At 39.1% G+C, this 26,423-nt stretch overlaps 1 protein-coding gene across 1 annotated transcript; it reads right to left on the bottom strand.

Moving 5' to 3' along the window:
* Positions 1 to 4,830: 4,830 nt before the first annotated feature.
* nell3 (NELL (neural EGFL like) family member 3) lies at positions 4,831 to 18,187 on the bottom strand. The gene is made up of 5 exons (XM_022662711.2): positions 18,044 to 18,187; positions 14,324 to 14,907; positions 9,826 to 10,379; positions 8,728 to 8,794; positions 4,831 to 7,839 (listed from the first exon to the last, which is right to left on the bottom strand). The coding sequence occupies exons 2-5, from the start codon at positions 14,901 to 14,903 to the stop codon at positions 6,299 to 6,301; spliced, it is 2,742 nt and encodes a 913-aa protein (XP_022518432.2). The 5' UTR covers positions 14,904 to 14,907; positions 18,044 to 18,187; the 3' UTR covers positions 4,831 to 6,298.
* Positions 18,188 to 26,423: the final 8,236 nt, after the last annotated feature.

Below are 26,423 nucleotides of genomic sequence, written 5' to 3'. Positions count from 1 at the left end.
ATTGGAAAGCATTCAGTGAATTGGAAAACAAAAAATTAGCACTTCACATGTGTTGTGTTCAGTTTAAGGACCCTCACCTAGTCAGGCTTCTCTGCTGAGTGTTAAAGCACATCATTAAACTCTCGATGGTAAATCACAGGTGCCGTGCTGAAGTGTCGGTGATGGGCAACATGTTTCTGAAAGTCTGAAAACTGTGAAAAGCGCTATTTATTTTACTCCTGTCTCATTACAGACATCATGTAACCCTCACTCTCGTATTTTATACACTTTGGAAGACGTCTTTGTTTTAATATCAGCATTAATCATTCGACAAGAATTTGATGGATGGGTTTGCTGAACTTCTCTTTCTCTCGCTCCGTCCCTCGCCGCTGCCTGTGGAGGGTTTTCTTTGTGTCTGGATCCTTCTCTCATCTCATTTGATCTACAACATAAAACATCTGTGGTGGAGCTCACAGCACACCTGCTTCCAATTCACGACTCAGACCGAAACATTCTATTAGTTCTTCACAATCAGAGAGCGTTCCCCCTAATTCAGCTGCTATTAGTCTTGTTTTTACAGAACCTGGATTGTTTTCCTGTTCGAGGAGCAAATTTCCAGTTGTTTTAAGGTGTTGAAACAAAGATATGGCTTCGTCTTCGGTATTTGCTGGGTTATTACAAAAATGGCAATGCTGAAGGATGTGAATATACTTAATTGTACTTAAAACATGTTGAGAAATGTCTAAGTATGCTGCAAATATACATATTTATGTATTTAAAATATATTTAAAATACATTAATATTATGCTTTCATCAAAGGTTTGAAAGTAAACTTGAATCATACTTTTTAAATACAAGTACAATAAAGTATATTAAAAAAATAGACCACTATGAAGTAAGCACTTTTAGTTTAATGTAATTCACTATACTTCTAAAATACTTATTTTTTTCTAATATGCTTTTGTACTTTTTTTTAGCAAAGTGTGTTAAAAACAGCTGTTACAGCAGTTCACTTAAAGTACAATGTATCATGTAACTTTTTAGAAAGTAAATTAAATTACTACATTGGTAAAATGTTTTAAAAATATACTTAGGTATTACATTAATAAAACAATTTAAATGTATTTTAATGCTCTGTAATTATAACTAGGAAAATATGAGTATAAGTAAATTATAAGAGACAGTGTTACACATTTAAATGTCAAATAAAAAAATCAAAAGTAAATTTGTAACACGCTAAAAATTGTAGTACAGTATATTAAATATATATTTATGTTTATACCCATATATATTTATATAACATATATATATATGTTTATACCCAACGAAGTATACTAGAAGTGTGCTACTTACAAAAGACAGGAACAAGAAGCATATTTGTGCTCTAATATAAATAGATCAAATATATTTAACATCAATTCTTAGTACATTTCTAATATACCTGGTATATAATATATTGATACAGTTGTAATACTCATTAAATGTATTATAATTTTTCTGTAAGCATATTTAGAATATGGGGTTACATACATGAAGTAGTTTAAATGTTTAAATGTTACTTAAGTATATTTTAAATTGTTCCATTTTAGTACAGTTTAGTACACTTAACACAATTTAAGTAAGACTTTTGTACTATTTTTATACTGTAATTAAAGTATAATAAGTACAAAAAAGTTGTTGCATTTTAGCACTCTTTAAATATACTGATTAATAATGTGTACTATAGCATAATAATGCTTAATATACTTTAATCTACTTTTTTCCAAAGTTTTAATGAGCTCTGAGTGTTTTTCCATCGTCTACATGTATACGTTTTTGGCCACAGGGATGCAGTCTGGTTTTCTCCTAATCCTGGACAGATTGAGGAGTCCTCATTCCTCATTAAATTATTATAATTCCCCCTAAACTGAATCTGTGTCTACAGAAACCTGCCGTCCTCTGTAAGCAATCCAGACTCAATTACTTTGGGGTGGTTTTGGGGGCCCAGGCATGTTTTCATGCTTTCCCACTCTAACACACCTGATTCAACTCATTAATCAGGTGTGATAGAGCAGTAAAGACTATGGGAAATCCTGTCAAATGTGCCCAATCTGTAGATGCAGAATAAGCTGTGAAGGGATATAAAAAGATGGCCAGGTCTAAGAACAGAGCCCAAAATGAGTAAAGAAATCTCCAACAACAGGTACCTACTAGGGGTGGGCGATATGGCTCTAAAATAATATCACGATATTTCAGGGTATTTTTGCGATAACGATATACTTGGCGATATAGGAAAACTAAAATAATTCATTCATTTCAGGAATATATTATAATAGTATACCAGAGTAATCATAACGTGGCAAAATAAATAATATAACATAAAATAATATAATGCAGCAAAAAATATTGCAGAATATTTAGTGCATGCATATAAACTGCAAACTAAAACAATTATACAACAAATACACCTAAAGCTTCACAGTAAATAATAGACTACTTTTAAGACAGAACAGCCCTATTATCACGATGTGGATTTTTAATATCATGATATTTCTGTATCACGATATATTGTATACGATATAATATTGCCCACCCCTATTACCTACAGGTAGCTCTCCACACAGCTGATCCCCACAGTACAGCAGTCAGTACTACAGTGTCTACCATCAGAAAGAGACCAAATTCAGTAAGTCTAATTATCATGGGAGCTGAGTAAAGAGGAAAACATCGGTTTCAGAAAACAGAAAAGTCTTGTAGTTGTGGTTGTGCTAGTTGGCTCTAGTCTTTTTCGACCCATTTTTGTGTTGTTTTCTTTTTCAATAATATTAACCCTTGTGTGGTGTTCGGTCTGTGGGACCCGTTTTCATTTTTCATCAAATGATACAAAAATATATTTTTTCTAACTCAAACTCATTGGCATTGGCTCATTTTTTTGTGAAAAACATATTTCAAAACATATTTTTGATAAACACACACTGTACACCCCCCCCCCCCCCCACACACACACACACACATTTATATTACATACAGTATGTTTGTCCAAGGGCTAATAAACATTGATTCATTTGTAAAATTGAAACTAAACAAATTTTCTACTCATATCTTGAGTTTAATTCATTTTCTTTTACATTTTATTAAAAAACGAATAAAAAAAGAGTAGCACTTTTTGAAAGAAATGTAACATAAGAAAGATAAAGGGCAAATATTAACCATGTAAGCTGTTTATATTGTTTGCAATTTAGTTGAAGCAAGCATGTGTAAAGCATTTTAATGTAAAATTGCTTAATTTTGCTGAATTAAATACAAGTAACAAAGTAAACGAGTAACAAAAATATGAACACCACACAAGGGTTAAAAGACTCATGTCACACCCTCACGGCTGCAGCGTCAGAGGAAAAGAATAATAAAAGAAAAGAATAATAAAAAACATTCAGACAGATCTCAGATATGGGTCACATTAAATTGAAAATGTCAGAAAGGCTACGCTCACATTACCACTAAAGTGTCTTAAATCTGATTTTTTGCACAATGTGGCTCAGATCTGATTTGAGTCACTTTTATTTGTGGTCCTAAATTGGACATACATACCTGATCCATGAACATGTGATCATGCGATGAATTTATACAGGTATCAATATGAGCATGTGAGGTGTTTTGGGGACAGATTCGTTTACATTTCACACAGATACAGATCACTTACATTTGTGAATGTGACCCTTCAGGATAGCCAAATCCGATCTGAGCAAAAAATCAGATTTGAGCAATGTGGCTTTGAGTAATGTGAACGTAGGCATACAGTCACGAAACGACACACCTGTGTCAAATATGACGTAATACAGTGGTCTCAAACTCATCTTATCTGGGGGGCACTGCAGGTAGAGTCTGGGTGAGGCTGGACCGCATCAGGACAAGGACTCTCTGTACGTGTTGAATTTAAATAAAGCAACATGATGTAGTCAATCATAGGTTTAAGATTTTGAATTTTTAATCAACCTCACTGGGATCTAGAGTTCTATAAATCCATGTTCCGCCGTTTTCAGCTTTTCTTCCATGGTTGAGAAGCAACTGTTCTGTGTGTGGGTGAGGCTCGTATGTGTGTGTGAAGTCACAGCCTGCTGTCCCCTGATTGGCTGGACGCAGCACGGCCGCCAGATTCATTTGATTAAAGATGAGCTCTGCTGAACTTTTTTGCTGGAGGGCGAGGCTGCGTTCAACGCAACCCAGCATGCGCCATGGCATGTAGCGGCTCTTTCCACTGAAATGAATTGGATGCACTGTGTTCGTGGACACGTACAGTGACAGAGAGAGGGTGCATCTTTTTTTTTTAACTCTAAAATTGAATTTTAAGTAGCGGTCCACAAAATATCGTTCTGCGGGCTGTGAGTTTAAGACCCTGACGTAGAAGATCAGATCTGGGACATATTTACCTGCTGTGTGATCATAGCCTTATTTGAGCTTTTGAGTAGACATGCATGTAGTGCAGGTTGTTACCCACAGACCCTGAGTGCACTCACCTTCCCTCCCTCTAAACTCAACCCAAACTCAAACTCCCATTCCTCCCAGAAAGGTGTGCTCAGGCAACATCTGCTGAACATTAACCAAGACATGACTCTATCAAATGCTTTCATTGGACTCCGTGCAAAGAAAACACAAGACGGCTCTTTGGCTCTTAAGCAACAGGTTAAGAATTAGTCTGAAATAGTAAACCGTTACAGGGTGAGATGGTGCATAGCTTGCACAAATTTAAATCTAATCCACCTGAAGATTTTCGTGTGTTTCTACAGGGCTGAGCTGGTGCAGAGCGGCGGGATCACAGAGCGCCCAGAAAGGCCAACAGCCAATCTGTAAAAAAACTAAACAGCATTTTAAAGCTTCTGGCAAAACATACAGCTTTTATTGTGCTGGGTTTCTGTGTTTCTCCGGTTTTCAGAGGGTAAACAGATTAGCAGTGGATGTGTAACACAGAGCCTGCGCCGCTGCCAGCGCTCTGAGGGGCTTTGTTATTTGGAATGGCTGGAGGAATGAAGCACATACAGAAGTAATTAAATACAGTATGCAGAGGCAGCACTTCCACAGGGCCGCCGAACTCAGAGTAATACAAGACATCTGCAGTTTACCATCAACACTCAGCAAAGCGCCGCTTTAACCGCGCAGAGAGAGTGACTGGAATCAAATAAACATAGAATATGTTCTGTATATGCTTCAACATATAAATTACAGTCATCGTTTCATATTTCCTTACATAAATACTCAGTGTCTAAATACTTTTATACCAGTTCTGATATGTGTATAAAATCCTGACACATAATTAGGCAAAAATGCATTTTTAAAATAGACAAATCCTTTGAAAATAAAAAGAAACTGTACAGGAGAAGCAGTCTGCTTCCTCTGGAACATAATTAGTCACTCCTCAACCAGCCGAAGTACAGTACTCGCAAAGTGATCAGTACTTACTACAAAACTGCTTCATAATATTTCACATTTTAGGGTGATTTCACAATTGGGGTCCCATTCATATTGGTTGTATAAATACAGCTCTGGAAAAAAGGAGAGCACTTAAAAATGATGAGTTTGTATGATTTTACCAAATAAAAAAAAACGCTGGAATATAATCAAGAGGAAGATGGATGATCACGAGCCATCAAACCACCAAACTGAACTGCTTGAATTTTTGCACCTGGAGCAAAGGCATAAAGTTATCCAAAAGCAGTGTGTAAGACTGGTGGAGGAGAACATGATGCCAAGATGCATGACAACAGTGATTAAAAACCAGGGTTATTCCACCAAAATGTATTTATAAACTTTTCTTAATGAAAAATCTCCATTTAAAATGTACATACTCCCTGCCAACTAGATAAGCTTGGCAATACGTTCACATTATCATTGAAAATGTTAAATAAAAAAGTTCTAATAACATCCAGAAAATTTAAACGTTCATGGATGTTAAATGTAACATTTAGAAAACGTTATACTCACCAAAAATTAAAAGCTGGGGAGCTATTGTTCCTGATATGTGTTTAAAGCAATTTTGACTGTACTTGGTAACTTTTAAATGGCACCTCATTTGTGAAATCACCCACATTTACATGTCTTCCTGTTACTAAACCAAAATCTTACAAAGAATACTGCAATAAACACAAAAAAAGACTCAAAAATAGACATAAAAAGTTCTCTGCAAGGTCAAACAGTTCATCTTCGTTTCTCATACTTCAATGTGCTAAATATGACTGAATATCCAGGCTTTCCGCCATTCGTCCAGTTTTGGCAATGAGAAGTTTCTGGAAGCACCATTTCCTGAAAGCACCTGTTCATACTAAACCCACAGCACCAAAAGTCAGGATCACGCAGCGACCCACAGAATGGAGATGTTGGTTCCTCCCTTGTGCGTGATCTGATTGATGCGACCGCGTACACAGTCCAGCGTGACGTAGATCGCGGTGCCGTTCTGCACCTCGAAAGACGCCCTCAACCCAATACTGGCCCACTCGCTGCCCTCGGGCACGTGCCCTCCGACCTGCTGAGCCAGAGGAGTCGTAGTGTGCGGTGAATGCCCTTCTTGGCTCTGGCGATGCAGCACCAGCTTCACCACGTTGCAGGAGTGGATTAGCTTGACGTTTAGTGCCACGTTAGCTGTCCCTGCTTCCTGGAACACAAAGTTTCTCCGGCTGTGTTGCTCCCCGGTGCCAGCCAGTCGAATGTGGTCAGAATCGGGACCTTCCTGATGGAAGAGTAGGGCTTTGTTTCTTACGGCGCCAGAAGGCAAGCCCGTCCTTGATACGGTTGCTGTAAGAGAGGAAGAAACAGTAACCGGGATCCAGAGGAGGCTAAGCATGCTAATCCCAGAGCTGTCGCCAAAGTAGCGAATGTTGCACTGGGATGGGGTGAAGATCTCGAAGTTTAGCCAATCCCCCAAGTCTACAGTAGTGGCGGCGGACAAGGTGATGGATGTGTCTCGGTAGTTGACGCCAGATTTGAAGGATCGCACCACTTCCCGATTGGTGCCATTGCTGTTGACGTAGGCGACTAGCGAGAATCCCTCACGGACGCAAGTGTGGCCCATGGCGTAGAGTGCCTGCTGCAAAACGAACTTCACTACGCCCTTCTCTGTGAAGCGAATGCCTCGACTGTCATGAGTCAACGAGACCATATAGGGGTCTGAGACAGCAGTGACGCGGAAGGCTGGCCGGTAGTTGCCTTGATAGTGTGCCACCGTGGACATCTGAGCCGTCATTGCGACCGCACCAGTGTCATGCGACAGCCACACCAAGCTAAAGGCGGAGTTGCCCAGTTCGTACAGCTGCAGGTCTTTGCTCTGGTTGCAGTGCTGGTTGGGGCTCTTCAGAACCAGCGACAGGGTCTGATTGGGTTCCACCTCAACCACCGAGCTCACAGTCACCCCCTGGAAGTGCTTCCTCTCCGGCTGCTCAACCCGTACCCCGCTCAAGTCGAGTCCTTCCTCCTCGCTGCCGCTGAGACGCATCCCTAACTGCAGGAAATTCCGGCAGCTGTGCTTTAGAGCGAAGTTCTGGTCCATCCAGAGCAAGCCGTGCTGAAGGAGGCTAAGAGAACCTTCCTGACTGACCAGCAGATCGCTGCCCTCCTTCCCCCTGATGCTCAGCTGTAACCCCGGGAACACCGTGCTGCCGCTCTTCGAGCGAGGCATGGGCAAAGCGACGGAGGCAGACCAAGTCTGAGACAGTGTGTTTAACGAGAGAACGCCGCACACAGCATCGCTGGTGGCAGTGCACGGAACAGCCACTGCCTGTCCGTCACAGTCTGAGCAGGCCTGGCACTCCTGAAGCTCCTGGTTGTAGAAGTACTCGTGACCGCACAGGCCTGAGGAGATGTCTCTCTCCGACACGCCCAGGCACCGGAACCCACCTGCAACAGATAAAAATGATTAATTTCTTTGATTCTACTAAATTGAAAACCTCTGGAATACAATCAAGAGAAAGATGGATGATCACGAGCCATCAAACAACCAAGTTGAACTGCTTGAATTTATTTTTGCACTAGGAGTAAAGGCATAATGTTATCTTATCTATCCAAAAGCAGTGTGTAAGACTGGTGGAGGAGAACATGCCAAGATGCATTTACATTTATATTTAAGGCATTTAGCAGACGCCCTTATCCAGAGCAACTTACAACAGTGCTGTTGTTGTTGTTCATTTCAAAATATCCATAGCTAGTTTGTAGAGACTTGGATCAAGAGATACACAGAGCTTGATAATATTTTGAAAAGATGAGTCTTCAGTCTGTGTTTGAAGACCGCAGATGACTCTCAGAGCTGTTCTGACACCCAGTGGAAGTTCGTTCCTCCACCTTGGTCCTCCAGCACTGAGAAGAGTCGGGATGTTTTTGGTTTTCTGTGGGTTTTGAGGAATGGTGGTTTGAGCCGAGCCGTACTGGAAGCTCTAAGAGCTCTTGGTACAGATCTGGCTTTGACCATCAGTAACATCAAGTAGGAAGGAGCCGGTTCGTTTTTGGCTGTGTAGGTCAGCAGCTCTCTAGATGCATGAAAACTGTAATTAAAAACCAGGGTAATTCCACCAAATGTTGATTTCTGAACTCTTAAAACTTTATGAATATAAACTTTTTTCTTTATTTTTCTTTGCATTATTTGAGATCTGAAAGCTCTGCATCTTTTTTTGTCATTTCAGCCATTTCTCATGCAATAAGATGCAAATAAATGCTCTAAATGACAATATTTTTATTTGGAATTTGGGAGAAATGAAAGTTTAAAAACATACTTCCGTCCACTTCTCTTACCTGGAGTATTGAGACATTTCACTCGTTCTCCACACAGACTGGGAATTTCCAGGCATTCATCTCTGTCCTGTAGAACATATTTATTTACTTTACAAAACTTGAAAACATATACAATTATTTGAAACATAAATAATGCGGTAAATGTAACTGATTGGTTAAAAAAAAGTAATTTAGAGTATTTTATTCCTTTGCCTCAAATGTAGCCAAGCCATCAGCCAAGCCATGGTGTCAAAAGTTTAGTTATTTAATATCATAGTTTCCCAGTGAAAATAGTCTTCTTTTCAACTATATATATTGCGATATTTAACAGTCAACAGCCCCACCCTCTGTTGCTGTTTAAATGACACGCGTGCAAGGTGTGAAAATAGACAGTTGGTGGAGTGTAAGATAGCAATGACGGCTCCAAGTGATCTCGGATCACTGATGATCAGGAGATCGCTAGTTAGAATCCTGTTTATGTAGCTTGCCATCGGCTATCGGAGCCCAGAGAGAGCAAAATTGGTCTTGCTCTCTCTGGCTGGGTACAGTAGATGGTGATCTTTTTCTTTATCACTCCTAGGGTGATGTTGATCAGCTCAAGGCTGCGTCTGTGAGCTGGTGTATCAGAACCGAGTCGCTGCGCTTTCCTCTGTGCATCAGCATCAGCAGTTTGAAACTTCACATGTATCAGAGGAGGCATGTGCTAGTGTTTACCCTCCTGCTGTTGGGGCTTTACTAGTGATAGGGGGAGTCCTAATGCCTAATGAGTGGATTGGGTAATTGGGCGTGAAAATTGGGGAGAAAATGGGATAAAAATTAGAAATAAAATTATATATAAAAAAAGAAAGAGCAATGTTCATTGTGATGCACCTTGTGCAGGTTGTAAGAAACAGAGAGGACCTTGGGAAAAAGAGAATGTATGATCATCCTACTTATTTAGCCTATTTATTGACATTATGAGGATTTTATAAGAACAGAACTGTGATAAATTTGTTTTTTGGATGAATAAGGCTTGTTGTTAAATGATGTTCTTGAGAAATAAACTTCAGACACCACGTATTTCACAGATAACCAAATCACTGGTTTAACCCCCAACACTCAGACTCAGACTACTGATACCTGGCAAATCCTGTCCGCATTAGGTGAACACTGGGACACCAGGAAAAACCCAGGTGGGCACATGGTGCAGGTCTCGCACTGCGGCGGCTGCTTCTGAAAGTTGCAGTACTCCTCAGACCCGCAGGCGCTGCGACAGCCCAGCAGCGGGTGATCCGTGTCCTCGGCCACGTCCATCACCTTGGCATCCACGTCCATTTTGTGCACGGCGTAGGACTTCTGCAGGTGGCTGCGTGCCTGGCTCTGCAGGCCTGCCAGGTGGCTCTGGAAGTAGCTCTGCAGCTCCCCCTGCAGGCCCTGGAAGGACACCTGCTTGACGGTCTCGGACAGCAGGCCGTACTGGGCCTTCACCACGTCCATCTGCTCGTACATGCGCTGCTGCTGCTCCAGGATCTCGCGCTGCTGTGACAGGAGCGCCCCCTGCTGCTCCACCAGCCGCTGCTGCAGGTCTCTGATCACCTCCTGCTGCGCTCGCAGCGCCTCCACCAGCTTCTCCTGCCCTTTGGCCAGCTGCAGGTGCAGGATGAGGGCGTCCTCTGAGGGAACCTCGTTCTCTCCTGGAACAGAGCAGATAGCACCTTTAGATGTTGTACAGCTGCATGCACTGTGTGGAAATGCACTGTGTGGACACACCTGAACGATGAGTTTTTCCTGCTTTTGTTTGAGTAACTGTCTCTACTGTCCAGGAAAGACTTTCTGTATAGATTTTGGAGAATTGCTGTGAGGACTGGATTGCATTCTTTGACAAGAGTGAGGTCAGGATGTTGGATGATCACCAACTCCTCAAACTCCCCAACTCCTCAAACTCCCCAACTCATCAAATCTTCAAACTCCCCAACTTGTTAAACCCCCTAACTTGTTAAACTCCCCAACTCCTCAAACTCTTCAACTCCTCAAACTCCCCAACTTCTCAAACTCTTCAAACTCCCCAACTCCTCAAACTTCTCAACTCCTCAAACTCACCAAATCTTCAAACTCGCCAAACTCCTCAAACTCTCCAAATCTTCAATCTCCTCAAACTCCTGAAATCTTCAAACTCCTAAAAACTCCCCAACTCCTCTAATCTTCAAACTCCTCAAACTCCCCAACTCCTCAAACTCCCCAAATCTTCAAACTCTTCAAACTTCCAAACTCCTCAAACTCCCCAACTCTTTAAATTGCTCAACTCCTCAAACTCCTCAATCTTCACAAACTCCTCAAACTCCCAAACTCCCCAATTCCTTAAACTCTTCAAACTCCCCAACTCCTCAAACTTCCTAACTCTTCAAACTCCCCAACTCCTCAAACGCCCCAAATCCTCAAACTCTTCAAACTTCCAAACTCTTCAAATTCCCCAACTCCTCAAGATTATTATATAAGACAAATTGATATTTTTGGCAGTGTACCACTTTGGACTTAAAATAATAAAACACAGTGGATCAACACCAGCAGATGACATGTCTCTCCAAACCATCACTGATCATCAGTAAATTTTACATTTCATTTATAAATCAAGGGAGCAGAGTCTGGAGGAAGAGTGGAGAGACACACAGTCCAAACTGCTCGAGGTCTAGTGTGAAGTTTCCACCAATCAGTGATGGTTTGGAGAGACATGTCATCTGCTGGTGTTGATCCACTGTGTTTTATTATCAAGTCTAAAGTCAGTGCAGTTTTGTTTGTTGTTCCCTCTGCTGACAACTTTTATGGAGATGCAGATTTCATTTTCCGGCAGGACTTGGCACACTGCCCACACTGCCAAAAGTACCAATTGGTCTTATATAATATTCTACTTTCCTGAGACACTGATTTTTGGGTTTTAATTGGCTGTTAGCCATAATCATCAACAATAAAATAAATAAACGCTTAAAATAGATCACTCTGTGTGTTTAATACATCTATATAATATCTGAGTTTCACATTTTGAACTGAATTACTGAAATAAAGTAACTTTTCAATGATATAATATATTAAATATAATAATATATAATGTAATAATATATTAAACATCATTCTGTCAAAGGCAAAGGCCATAATTACCAGTAATGACTGTGTCTGATTTATCCTAAAATAACTTGAAATTCCTCTGGCATCCAAAAAAAACGCTTTAACAGTCTCTAGCCATTTGTAAAGGTAATATATGATTTTTTCTTTATTTAGATCTGTTGTCTGTGTTTTTGTAGCTGTCTGGTTGGATGGCGGGTTCAGATACAAGCAGTTCACTATGACTTTTGTTTCAGAAATTCAGAACTGCTATTTTTTCTCTTCCTGTCAAGGCTACAGTTTGAGCCAGTGAGAGTAGCATGGACGGACTTCAAAGCAGCTTAAGTATGCTGGACACTCGACTGCCAGATATTTTTCCTCGTCCACAGATTCACTGAGCTTTCAAGTGCAGCTGAACAGATGTGAATCACGGCGTGCAAAAAAAGCTACCTGTTTCCCAATTATACATGGAAATAGTTATTCATTCAGTTCATCATGCTACCATATCAGATATCTAAAAAATAAGAATGTGTCATTTGTTCCAATACTTCATGTACAGCTAATGAGACTGTAATAATGCTTCATTCTACTGTAATAATGTGTGATTTATTTAATTTAACTACAGCAGGTTTTCAGTCCTTCACCTGTAGCTCTCCCAAAAACACTATATGTAATTGTTTCCACTGGTAAAACACACCTGAACCAGTTTTCCATCTCATTAATGATTGATAATTGATGAGGCATGTTTCACAAGTTGGAGAATATAGAGTCAGTTTTCCAAATCAAGATTAATTATAGTATTGGACTTCACTTTTCTACTTTCAATTTTGAACAGAGATTTTCTATCTCTATGTTAGAATCAACAAGAGGCCAACAATCACTCTGAATGAGTTGCAGAGATCAGTAGCTGAGACTGGAGTAAGGCCTCACTATTACCTTCCATTTAAAAGTGAAGAAAGTTTTATTGCTCATCTGTAAAGTGGCAGTTTTGGACTGCGATGATATTAAAGGAGAACTCCTTTAAGGAGAAAATTGACTTTTGTTGTAGTAAAACATGATAAAAAGTACTTAACTTTGATGAATAGCACACCTCTGTTCTCCCACAGCGTTCTGAGATCCAGAAATTTCAACAGTTTGTCCAAACACCCTTCAGACTGGGTGACACAGAGCATAATTTTCCCCGATAAATCACTTTTTCCACCGTTATCCAGCTCAAAGTAGCTCCACACCTCTTTACTAGAATCTGGAGAGCCCTGACATTTAAAACGAGGCATTAATAACTTAAAAAGTGCACAAGAAGCTTATTAAAAACAACTTTTTACATCCTCTAATGCTTGCTTCAGCTCAGTGCGTGCTGTTATTGTACTGATATAGATATAGACATATATATACATAGACTCTGCATAGCCTGCCTTCTGGCATGGAGCTACTTTGAGCTGAATAACGGTGAAAAAAAAATAGATTTATCAGGGCAAATTATGGCCCATATCATCCATTCTGAAGGGTGTTTGGACAAACTGTTAAAATTTCTGGATCTCAGAACGCTGTGGGAGAACGGAGGTGTGCTATTCATCAAAGGTAAGTACATTTTATCATGTTTTACTACTCCAAAAGTCCATTTTACACCACAGTTCTTCTTTAACAATAGCTGTATAGACCCTAAAATACAACGCTGTGGGACTCCACAAAATAAACCACTTAAAATACTATCTGCATTCTACTAGATTCTGCTAGTTTTTAAACATATTTCTCAACAGAAGCATTTCATTTTGAGTGGTCGGATTGTTGGTATTGTTTTGTTCACACTATTTAGACTGGATGTGCTGTAATCTTTCAGTTACAGTTGGATTTCACAATATTGAAAGACTGGGTTAAAATCATACAGTGTGAGCTAGGCATCTAGCTTGTGGATGCCTGTGGATTTCTGCAGCTCCTCCAGAGTGACCATGGGCCTCTTGGCTTCTTCTTTAACCAGTGCTCTCTTGGCTCGATCTGTCAGTTTGGGTGGACCATGGTCATGTCTTGGTTGGTTTGCAGTTGTAGATTAATTTTTCCGTTTTTTTGGAAAAATGGACCAACACCAGCAGATGACATGTCTCTCCAAACCATCACTGATTGGTGGAAACTTCACACTAGACCTCGAGCAGTTTGTACTGTGTGTCTCTCCACTCTTCCACCAGACTCTGATCCCTTGATTTTTTTTTTTTTCATGAAATCCAAAATTTACTGATGATCAGTGATGGTTTGGAGAGACATGTCATCTGCTGGTGTTGATCCACTGTGTTTTGTTATCAAGTCCAAAGTCAGTGCAGTTTTTTTTTTTTCTTGAATATCTTACAGCACTTCATGCTTCTCTCTGCTGACTGCTAACTTTTATGGAGATGCGGATTTCATTTTCCAGCAGGATTTGGCACACTGCCAAAAGCACCAATTGGCATTGATTTTTGAGTTTTCATTGGCTGTAAGTACAAAGGAAGCTCTGGGAAGTCTATCTAGAGAGATCTAAGACACAGCAGCCATAACCCCATAATAAAATTCTTACCAGGTTTAATGTCACATGTGAGCTGAACTCCTAGTGCAGCGCCCCCTAGCTCCGCAGCAGGATACGACGCATCCGTAAACTCGGCCAGAAACTGAGCGGCTCTATCCGGCACATGGATCAGGGTAGGTTGGCCGGGGGCAGCACCGTCGGTGGCACAGCCATCCCCCAGACACGACCTCGCTTTGGGCTTCGGCCTGATCCTTAGAGGCAGCCTGCACTCCAGCCCCCGGCACTCTCTGGTGCTGTTACTCTCAGCCATAGCCACACAGTCCAGACCAGTACACCCAGTACCAGACACATCAGCCAATCGTGTCCTCAAGCTTTCTCTCGGACGCTGGGACTGGACAGGAAGATGGGATTCCCACAGTTCAGCTGGAGGAGGGTTCTGGACTGCATGCTGGTGGTTCGGAGCTGCAGGTGCGGCTCGGTTCTGAGCTGGTGTATATTGGCGTGATGCTCTACAGCGCCCTCCAGAGCATGTCCCAGAATCCACAGCACTCTGTACTATCACATATGGATGCAGGACGCACAGCAGGAGCAGGGATATCCGCACAGGTGATGCCATTTTTATGTCGTTCATTACCCTGAAATATAAAACATCAAAAACTTAAAAAAAAAATTTAAACTTTAGCTTCAACCCAAGAATTCTTATTAAATCATTATTTTCCCTCACTTCCTACTGCTTTAAATTATTTGATACATCCTACTAATCGGATATGTACAGCTTAGGCCTGTCACAATACCATTTTTTTGTGGACGATATATCATCCCAGAAAATATTGTGATAAACGATATTATTGTCATTTTAAAACCATTTAAATTCCAATGACAAAATTAAAAAAGTATTGCATACCAAAGCAATTATACTTTTTAAAAACAACAGCATTTTAAATATTCATACTTTGGAAAATACGTATATTTTATTCCTTTACCTACTGCTGTCCACACTGTTTGTATAGAGTCACAGTTATTAAAGCGTTGGTAATTTAGCATGACTGGCTAAAATACTGTTCACAAGGGGTGGGTCATATGGACCTAAAATTGTATCACGATATTTCATGACATTTTCGCGATAACGATTCTCTTGGCGATATTACAAAACACTGATTAAAAAATATATATATTTCTAGAATACACTACTGCAAGTAAATAAAAATTTACTTTTTTTTTATTGAATACGATTTTTTAATGAATATGATATGGCACACCCTAACTAAGAGATTTAAAAAATACTAAAAAAATAATTTTATCAGATTTGTAACAGAAGTAAATTATCCAGAATATCATGATACTAATAATAATAATGCACCCCAAATATCTCCATATGTCTTGGATTAAAGTAAAATAAATGATACTGGACAGATATAATCTGTCTCTAGTAGATATATAATGGGAATTGAGAACCGTGTGAATTCTTCTTTTGCTAAAAACAGGAAAAAATAGTACCCTGGTGTAATAATTAGGGGTAGGTAATATGCCACAATATTTCAGAGTAATTTATCATTCACGATATTAAAAAATGTTGGTGACATTATTGCGCACAAGAGGATATGGCACACCTTTACTGTTCACTGTAATATATGCAAACATACATTCAAATAAACACAATAGATGATATCACGATTTATCAAATATTTTTGAGGTCATATCCACTTATTGTACGATAAGTCGATAATGTAATTATTGTGACAGGCCTAGTACATCTTTGGAAAAACATAATAAAAGAGACCACTTTAAAAAAATTATGAGTTTCTTTGATTTTACCAAATTAAAAAACCTCTGGAATATAATTAAGAGGAAGATGGATGATCACAAGCCATCAAACCAAACTGAACTGCTTGAATTTTTGCACCAGGAGTAAAGGCATAAAGTTATCCAAAAGCAGTGTGTAAGACTGGTGGAGGAGAACATGATACCAAGATGCATGAGAACTGTGATTAAAAACCAACCAGGGTTATTTCACCAAATATTGATTTTTGAACTCTTAAAATTTCATGAATATGAACTTCTTTGCATTTTTGTTATTTCAGCCATTTCTCATTTTCTGTAAATAAATGCTCTAAATGACGATATTTTATTTGGAATTTGGGAGAAATGTTGTCTGTAGTTTATAGAATAAAACAAAAATGTTCATTTTACTCAAAAATAAACCTATAAATAGCAAAATCAGAGAAACTTCAGAAACTGAAGTGATCTCTTTATGTTTTCCAGAGCTGTATGTATATACTGTATATCCTGCACACATGGACACACGTGTTTCTCATATTCATAGAGTTACTGTACAAATACCCATATAGCCCAGGTCAGGTCAGAAAGGGAAATGGGAACAGCATTATTGGATAAGGCATTATTAAACAGCTCTTATGAGTGTTAAACTTCCTTTTCTGGTTGCAGTACACTATATGGCTACAACAGCCATAAATCCAGTTATGAAAAACCCAATAACTAGCTGTGTTTACCCCATAACAATCTATATATTCCTGCAACTTCCAGTAATGTTACATCCCTGCAGAAAGGAACAGATTGGCCAGCTCTACACAAGCATACAGTATTTGTTTGAGTCTTTTTGTTTTTTCTGGTCTTCCAGCATAATCCAGCTTTACCAGCTCGCATTGACCAACTGAAGCAATATTTTTTTAGTAGATGTCTTACTAACTCAACAAAACACTACATATCTCCCTTAAACTCACTGTAATGTTACATATCTTTATGTAACTCAGTATAATGTTACATATCTCCATGTAACTCAGTATAATGTTACATATCTCCATGTAACTCAGCATAATGTTACATATCTCCATGTAACTCAGCATAATGTTACATTTCTCCATATAACTCAGTATAATGTTACATATCTCCATGTAACTCAGTATAATGTTACATATCTCCATATAACTCAGTATAATGTTACATATCTCCATGTAACTCAGTATAATGTTACATATCTCCATGTAACTCAGTATAATGTTACATATATCCATGTAACTCAGTATAATGTTACATATCTCCATATAACTCAGTATAATGTTACATACTTTCATAACGTTATACATCTCTATAACATTACATATCTCCATAATGTTACATATCTCCATATAACTCAGTATAATGTTACATATATCCATGTAACTCAGTATAATGTTACATATCTCCATATAACTCAGTATAATGTTACATACTTTCATAACGTTATACATCTCTATAACATTACATATCTCCATAATGTTACATATCTCAATAACGTTACATATCTCCATAATGTTACATGTCTCTATAACTTTACATATCTCCAAACTGTTACATATCTCCATAATGTTGCATATCTCCATAACTGTACATATCTCCAAATTGTTACATATCTCCATAACGTTATATATCTCTATAACATTACATATCTCCACAATGTTAAATATATCATAACTCACAGCATTGTTACATGTCTTGACGCAGGTGGCCATATGTTGCCAATGTATCAGTAACTTTCATATCTCCATAGTGTTACATACCTTCATATTGTTACATATCTCCATAACGTTACATATCTCCATAATGTTACATACAGTATCCTCTAACTCACAACAGCGTTACAAAACTCCACATAACTCACCATAACCCATCTCTCTCTCTCTCTGTAAGTCTTTCTAACTCTTTCTAACTAGTCTTTTCTCTCACTACTTATTATTCTATATATATAATATCTGCATTAGTGGAGCGCGTTACCTGTGACGCGGTTCCCCCGGTGCTCCTCAGTGCGCGCGGCTCGGTGTGCTGTCTGAGCCCCAGGAGGCGCGCATCCTCTCCGGCCACAACAGACCCAGTGCAGCCGCTGCTGTGGAGCAGAAACACACAGCCTACTGCTGCTGCTGCTGCTGCACACACACACACACACACACACACACACACACACACACACTTCATTAGCATCAGGTTTCCCTGAGCTGCTGGAGCTTTAACCCCTCACTCTCCTCATACTCTCTCTCTCTCTCTTGTTTGAAGTTTTTTCTCTTCTCTTTAATTCTGTCTTTATTCTCTTCAGCTCTACACGCTGTAGGCTTTTCCCTGCTCTCACAGTCTCCTCTAAAAGCAGAGCGGATTGTGTTACAAACAGCAGGCTGTTACTGAAATGAGGGGCAGAGAAAAAGACATTTGTCTGGGATTCCTGCCAAAATCCCCCTCTTTCACTCTCTCTCTCTCTCTCTCTTCAATCCTCTATTCAAGTTAAATCTCTCCTCCAGTTTAGTGACTCAGACACAGACCGAAGAGAAACTCTATAACCCTGTTTACACCTGGTCACTTCATGCGTTTTGTGTTAATGCACCCAAAATGCAATGCAGCCGAGGCATATTTAAAACAGATTCAATGACTCAATCTAAATCTAAAGCTCTATCCCTTTCACACCCTTTGATTTTATTCCCGTCTGGAACGGCCGTGTGGTTTTTTTTATTCTTAGACGTCCTCCGAAAAAATTACAGGCTGAATTATCTATTGTTTTTCACTGAACTCCGCGGTCCTCCGGTAATTTTAGTCTAGTAGTAGAGTTTCGTCTCCTCACGTTTAATAAAATAGCTATTTTACCACTGCCGCGCACCACAATTACACTTAGGGCGCACATTTTCATAGAGATCCATATAAAAACAACAGTAAGTGGAAATGGAGGAGCTACTGAACGTGATGTCACGTGACCTAGAAACACTAAAAACTCACTGTTCCTCCTGTTTTTTCAATTGTTGTCCAGATGCAAGAGTTTTATCAGTGAGTAAAAGTGTAAAATATTTTTCACAGGCCTCCCCCTGAGAAACTAATCCTTTCTTTATATCAAATGACCCTTAATTAGACCTGGTCACTTCATGAATATTGAGTATTAGGATTATTATATTAGTATTATCTTGATAAGGCCAAACCCTAAAGTGTAAATGCATTTAAAGCAATTTCAAACCAGTGGGAAAAATAAAGCCAATCTGTTTATTTCTGTTGTAGACTGAAAACATTTGTGTTTGTCATTAAAGATTTATTGGATCTGATATACAGTTATATACAGAAGATAGCACCTTTTTCTATTGAAACTTTTAGTTTTAAAACACACGACTGTCAGGTAGGGCTGCATAATATTGGAAAACCTTACATTGCAAATGTTCTTTACTATGTATATTGTGATATTAAACAATGCAGGGCCCATGACATCACCAGCCCCGCCCCCACTGCACAGCACCGAACACTCAAAACCCCTAAAAAAACAGCAAAACAACAGTAATCGGCCCTTTAATCAGACATTTAAATGGCTTTTTAAAAGGTAAATAAGAGCGTTTGTTTTTCTGGGATTAAAAGTGTAGATTCAACTGTAACTGGAAATATCTGCACTGCAAAACTGTGCTGGACTGAGGTGCACAGCTTTCCACACGTGCTCACGTTTAAAAGCACATGCCCAACCATGTGGATGGAGGCCATGCGGTTACCTCGTGTTTACTCCTGCCCCTCTCCATTGCACTCCCCCTCCCCCTCGCACTTCTCAGGCAGCAGCAGCCTGTCATTCACACAGACACAGAGACAGCGCTGTGTATCTACTTCTTGCGTCAAGAGTCAAAACATTACAACATGACGTGTTTGATTCAGGTGCCTTAAGTGACATCACACGTCCTGTGATGTGACTATTGCACATGCAAAGATCGCAATGTCGATGCTTAAACGATATATCGTGCAGTCCTACTGTCAGGTGTGTTTTGTTGGATATTGTTCATAGCCAGAACAACTGCTTGGAATGTCCTGAAGAAGAAAGTCGTCACTGGTGTACTAAATAACAGATGTCAACTGTTAGGGACATGAATGTAGCCTAGTATGAAGATGATCAGTGCAGAGACTCAAGAGAACTCCAGACAAACTCCAGTCCAACTAAGATTTAACTTTAATATATTTACATTCTACTAAAATACAATCATTTTCAATCAGCATATATGCAGCTGAAATACTGGGATGGAGCCTAGTGCATCCCACACTATATTATCAACATTAACATTTTAATAATATAACATTCTAGTCATTATGGCTTTAAGAAAAATGTGTTTTGGGGAGGGGGGGTCTAGTGCACAATAGGATTCGGCCTAAGCTTTTGTTATTAATGGCTTTATTTTTTTCTCCTTACATTACTTTTACTTTTATACTTGTTAAAGTAGTTTTGAATCCAGTACTTTTTTAAACACTTTTACTCAAATAGTAAAAAGCTTGAGTTGATACTTCTTCAACTTCTACAGTATTATTTTAAACCCTACTATCTATACTTCTGCCTACAGAGTAATGAATGTCGATAGTGTTGACACCTTTGCTGGAGACAAAATCACATGGTGTGTCCGGGGGTAAACGGGGTCTAAAACTCTTTCCCTCAGAGACGAGCTCCAGGCTAGCGACCCCCTGGGGCATTAGGGGCTCCGGGGGGCATTAGGGGACGTGGCCTTTGTTGAGGGTTTTGCTTGTTTGGACAGCTGCTGTCCTTTAGCCAGAAGCTGCCACAGTGAGCGTCCAGGTCAGAGTGTGTGTGTCAGAGTTCAGCAAGGCGTGCATACCTTTCATACAAGCGTGCTGAAAACACAAATCTGCCTCATTAGCAGTGATGGTATAGTTACTTTGAAAAAGTAATCCGATTACCGATTACTCCTTTAAAAAGTAACTTAGTTACATTATGGATTACTTGATTTTAAAAGTAACTAAGTTACTTTATTAGTTACTTTCAGCAGCTGCACACACCACCTCCCACCGCCTTAACATAAACATTATAACCAGTTTTGCCAATACTCCCTTTATTGGAAAATGCAATTTATCTCTATTAAGTTGAACTATTTCCTAAAAAATGAAGTTTTTTTTTATAAAAAATAAAAAAATTAACTTAACATAAATATTTTTTTTATAAAAAATAAAATATGGTCTTTCTTGATTTTACTAAACATAAATACTTGTTTTTATAAAAAAAAAATATATAAAATAAAGAAAGTCTTTCTTGACCTGACATATTTAACACTGTAAAACTGAACATTGAACTTGTTGTTCTCTGCAGGGCAGCAAGGAGTGGTTTTATAAAACAGAACCGTGTATATGGTCTAGACCAGGGATCACATATATGCAGACTGCGGTCCGGGTCCGGACCCAGACGTTGTCCAATACGGACCCGTACCGGACCCAACTACTGAGAAGGATTTAATTCTGACAGTGTTCATTTAAAGCACCGGAACTTTTCTTGTCTTTACGGTATGTGCGCTCTGCGCCACAGTGAACTTCCAATCACGTGTGGTGTAAAATCTTCAAACGCTCTCCTCTGCCAATCAAATTTGTGGCAGACCGCTGCCCTGGATAGTGAATTGGGACGCGGCCGCAAAAAAAAACGCCTTTATAAAGAGATAGGGAGCCCGAGAACTGGCGAAAAACGAAAACGGGCGGAAACTAAAGACACGCCGAGCGCGAGAGAGAGAGAGACAGGGGAGAAAGCGAGACGCGTGTGATTGGGGAAGAGCGAAGGGGGAATGGGTAAGGGAGCGGTGTGTGTGTGTGTGTGTGGAGGAGATGAGGTGGAGAGAGAGAGTAATGCACAGTGACTTGGATAAGTAACTTTAATCTGATTACTGGATTGGAAATAGTAACGCGTTAGATTACTCGTTACTGAAAAAAAGGGTCAGATTAGAGTAACGCGTTACTGACATCACTGCTCATTAGTGTTTGCGTTAGAGACCACAGCTTTCCCAATCTGATAGAGAAGCAGACTCACAAAATCCACAGTGATTAAAGGAGAGTAAATCACAGTTTTATTGTATTGGGAGTGCCCTGCAATTACTGCACTACAAAATGCTGAACAAACTTAAAGTAGAACTCTGGTGTAAAATGGACTTTTGTTGTAGTAAAACATGATAAAAAGTTCTTACCTTTGAGGAATAGCACACCTCCGTTCTCCTTTAGCGTTCAGAGATCCAGAAACACAAGCTTCAGCGCCAGGAGTAATGGCGGCACTCGGAGCTGTAGCTAGCATTATAGGATGTAAAAAGTTGTTTTTAATAAGCTTCTTGTGCACTTTTTATGTCATTAATGCCTCGTTTTAAATGTCAGGGCTCTCCGGATTCTAGTAAGGAGGTGTGGAGCTACTTTGAGCTGGATAACGGTGTAAAAAGTTATTTATCAGGGCAAATTATGCCCCGTATCACCCAGTCTGAAGGGTGTTTGCACAAACTGTTAAAATTTCTGGATCTCAGAACGCTGTGGGAGAACAGAGGTGTGCCATTGTCACGTCTGGTGCTGTTAGCTCCTCTGTCCCTTCCACACCAAGCTCTAACGGAGGTTCTCAGGTCAACAACTACACTACCCAGAATGCACCACCCGCTGACATCACGCACTCACCTGATCACGTGACACCTCACCTGCTTCCTCCAGGAAGTCCCGAATACTGATTACTGGCACTATAAAGGTGCACGCCACACAAACACCCACGCCGCGTATTGTAGGTTCTCCTCATTACAAAGCGTTCTATATCTCTTGTCTCAGTTTATCTTGTGTATGACCTTGCTTTTGTTTTCTCGACGCCGATTATTGCCTTTGCCTCTGATACTGGATTGTTTGTGTATTACCTGGACTGTGTTTTCACTACTGCCTCTTGGATTACCTCTGACATTGGATCTCTCGTGTATGAACTCTGGACTGTTTCTCGTTTATGGTATGGTTTTGCCTTCATTGCTCTGTTTACTGGTGATTACCCATTGTTTCTGTATCGACTACGTTTACATCTGTTTATTTTACAATAAACATATATTTTTATCAGTATCTGCACGTGTCTGCAATTCTGTGCATACCATGACAGCTATTCATCAAAGGTAAGAACATTTTATCATGTTTTACTACAACAAAAGTCCATTTTACACCAGAGTTCTCCTTTAAGCTGTGTTTAGTAATTTAGTGATCTATTTTAAACTTTTATTTCTTTTATTGTTGATGATTATGCCTTACATCCAATGAAAACCCAAAAAACTAGTGTCTAAAAAAATTTGAATATTATATAAGACCAAGTGGTACTTTCTGCAGTGTGGGCAGTGTGCCAAGTCCTGCTGGAAAATGAAATCTGCATCTCTAGTTAGCAAGCAGTCAGCAGAGGGAAGCATGAAGTGCTGTAAGATTTTGTGGGGGAAAAAAACTGCACTGACTTTAGACTTGATAATAAAACACAGTGGATCAACACCAGCAGATGACATGTCTCTCCAAACCATCACTGATTGGTGGAAACTTCACACTAGACCTCGAGCAGCTTGGACTGTGTGTCTCTCCACTCTTCCTCCAGACTCTGCTCCCTTGATTTACAAATGAAATGTAAAATTTACTGATGATCAGTGATGGTTTAATGGAGAGACATGTCATCTGCTGGTGTTGATACACTGTGTTTTATTATCAAGTCTAAAGTCAGTGCAGATTTTCTTCATGCTTCCCTCTGATGACAACTTTTATAGAGATGCGGATTTCATTTTTCAGCAGGAGTTGGCACGCTGCTCACACTGCCAAAAGTACCAATTGGTCTCATATAATATTCTAATTTCTGAGACACTGATTTTTGGGTTTTCATCTGCTGTAAGCCATAATCATCAACAATAAAAGAAATAAACTCTTAAAATAAATCACTCTGTGTTTAATACATCTATAAAATATGAGTTTCACAAAATTATCAATCTTTGACGCCACATTTTGATATGTAACATCATCAAATTGATACATATATCGCAATATGGATATATTGTCCCACCCCTTTTCTGTACCCTACACTCTATTTTGTGATGCATTATGGGTGTTTGATGAACTATATAAGAAGAAAAATGTACCTTTGAAATTTCATATGCACTGCAAATTTGCTTGTACACTACATAGTGCACTATTTCTGTAATAGTGAGTGATTCTGACTCAGAAACTTTAAGAAGTTTCAAGTGGATTTATTACAATTCTGTTCTTCAAAACACTTTAAATATTGTTAATGTGCCTTAACAACAAAATATAACCATTTATCACTCAGTAAAAGCCCCAGTGCTCTACTGTTAACCTTTCCAGTGTTGCTTTAACACCTACAGACTTCATTAGTGCCCAGCTGCACACTAATGGACGCTGCTAGACTGAATTCACTAGAGTTTTTTATGAGTCACTGTGTTTTAAAAATCCAGCTCTAGACCAGTTGTTGCTGGTAACTGGTTTCAGATGGTCTAAACTGGTCTTTGATGGTCAAGGTGGTTGAAAAGCTGCTCATACTGGTTGACTAGTATGATTTTGCTGGAGCAATTTTTAGTTAGTGAACGTTTTCTAAATGTTGCAGTTAAGTTTGGTGAACAGTATTGTTAAAGTTTCCATAATGTTAGTATTTGTCTGGTTGGGAACGTTACATAAGAAGCTTTTAATAACGCTTTCATCTCACACATTTTCAGAACGTTCCTTGAATATAAATTCTGCAGCATTAATCAAATGAAATGTCACAAAGCAGCTTTACAAAAACCTGGTAGCAGGACAGAGAATCAGACTAAACTTTAAAAAATTAAACACAGAACACAAAAACTCACAGTGAGCAGCAGAGGCAAGGAAAAACTTAATAAAATAGGAAAAATGAAGAATAAAAAAACTCTTTAAACCTCTTTAAATACATCAGTGACTCATTTTACAAAGTGTAAAATAAAAATACAACGAAGAATGTTTTATTTATTTATTTATTTTTTGTAATAAAATTGCTAAATCATGCATCATAATAATAATAAAAAAAAACTAAATTCAACTGCACATAAATGCACATTCAATCTATAATAAATTAGGATATAATTAGGAAATAATTAAATACAGCCTTGGTTTGATTTTGATTGTGTTCAGTGGGAATAAGAGAGTAAGAGCTTACTGGATGGAGCTCCATTATTCCAGAGAACACAGTTCCGCTGCTCCACAGCTCAATACTGGAGGATTTACACCCCTCTAGCCCTCGCATGGCATTAGGGATTAGGAGTGTCCTATTCTATTGGCGTTCCTATATGCTTTTCAACAGGGACTAGACAAGTGGTATGTGTGTGTGTTATCAAAATTTCTTTTTGAAAAATAGCCTTCAAAAACACGTTCAAGCGCACATATCTAGGCAAAGTGAATTTAAGAGCAATTTTTAAGAAGCTGAGGAACAACATAACAACTACATGAATAAAAGTTACTACAGTAAAATTCAATATAAAACTTATAAATAAAACAAAATAAATAAGGCCACAAATAATATGATTATGGAACATTGATGTGAGAATTAGGTTGTATTCAGTGAGAACAGTGTGTGGGTGTGTGTGTGTGTGCATTTGCACATCAGTGTCAGCAACAGGTGCAACTCAAAGTAGCTGGATGCATTCATGTAAAGGAGTGTCCACAAATACCCTGTTATTAAATTAGTAGTATGAATAAAGCAGTGATTACTCTTAAATTTACTACCAGTCAAAAGTTTGGACACCCTCTTCTAATTCAACGTGTTTTCTTTTTTGTATGATCTTTTTACATTGTAAATATAATATTGAAGACTATATTAAAACACATGCTGAATTATTCTGTAAACAGCAAAACGTGTTAATAAAATGTATACTTTAGATTCTTCTAAGTAGCACGTTTGTCTTTGAGGACAGATCTGCACACTTAGTGTCTTCATGAGGGAGAGTCACCTGGAATAGTTTTCTCAGCTTCTTGAAGGAAGGAGTTCCTGGAGGTGCTGAACAATAGCTGCTGCTTTCCCTTAGCGCTGTGAAGCTCCAGCTCATCCCAATTAAATCACCTCAAATCACCATCTCAGTTCATCAGGTTTAGATCAGGGGATTGGGTCAGGTTGAGGACAAACACTTTTTTACAATGTAGAAAATAAATTAAATAAAGAACAAACTCTTAAAACTCTTAAAAAACTCTTCTTTCCCTGTCTGAAGGGATAGCTTTATGTTTGTGTATTGATTAATCTTTTCAGCAGAGGGTGCTATTGCTCACCTGGATAATCTATAGCACAGTCCCAGGAAGTAGCACTATAATGGTGTATAAATCGTGATGAGTGATTCAGACTCAGTCAGACGTTTTGATTAGGATTAAATGATGGTTTTAGGAG

Source organism: Astyanax mexicanus, chromosome 6 (assembly GCF_023375975.1).
Source record: "Astyanax mexicanus isolate ESR-SI-001 chromosome 6, AstMex3_surface, whole genome shotgun sequence".
Taxonomy (NCBI): Eukaryota; Metazoa; Chordata; class Actinopteri; order Characiformes; family Acestrorhamphidae; genus Astyanax; species Astyanax mexicanus.
Note: the sequence above shows the minus strand (reverse complement) of the source record. Positions and strands in the feature narration are given on the sequence as shown.

Coding starts and splice junctions, on each gene's coding strand:
- nell3 (XM_022662711.2), bottom strand. CDS start 14,903: ATGAACGACATAAAAATGGCATCACCTGTGCGGATATCCCTGCTCCTG. Junction 8,795..9,825: donor ATGCGGACAGGATTTGCCAG/GTATCAGTAGTC, acceptor TATGTTCTACAG/GACAGAGATGAATGCCTGGA. Junction 7,840..8,727: donor GAAATGTCTCAATACTCCAG/GTAAGAGAAGTG, acceptor TATCTGTTGCAG/GTGGGTTCCGGTGCCTGGGC.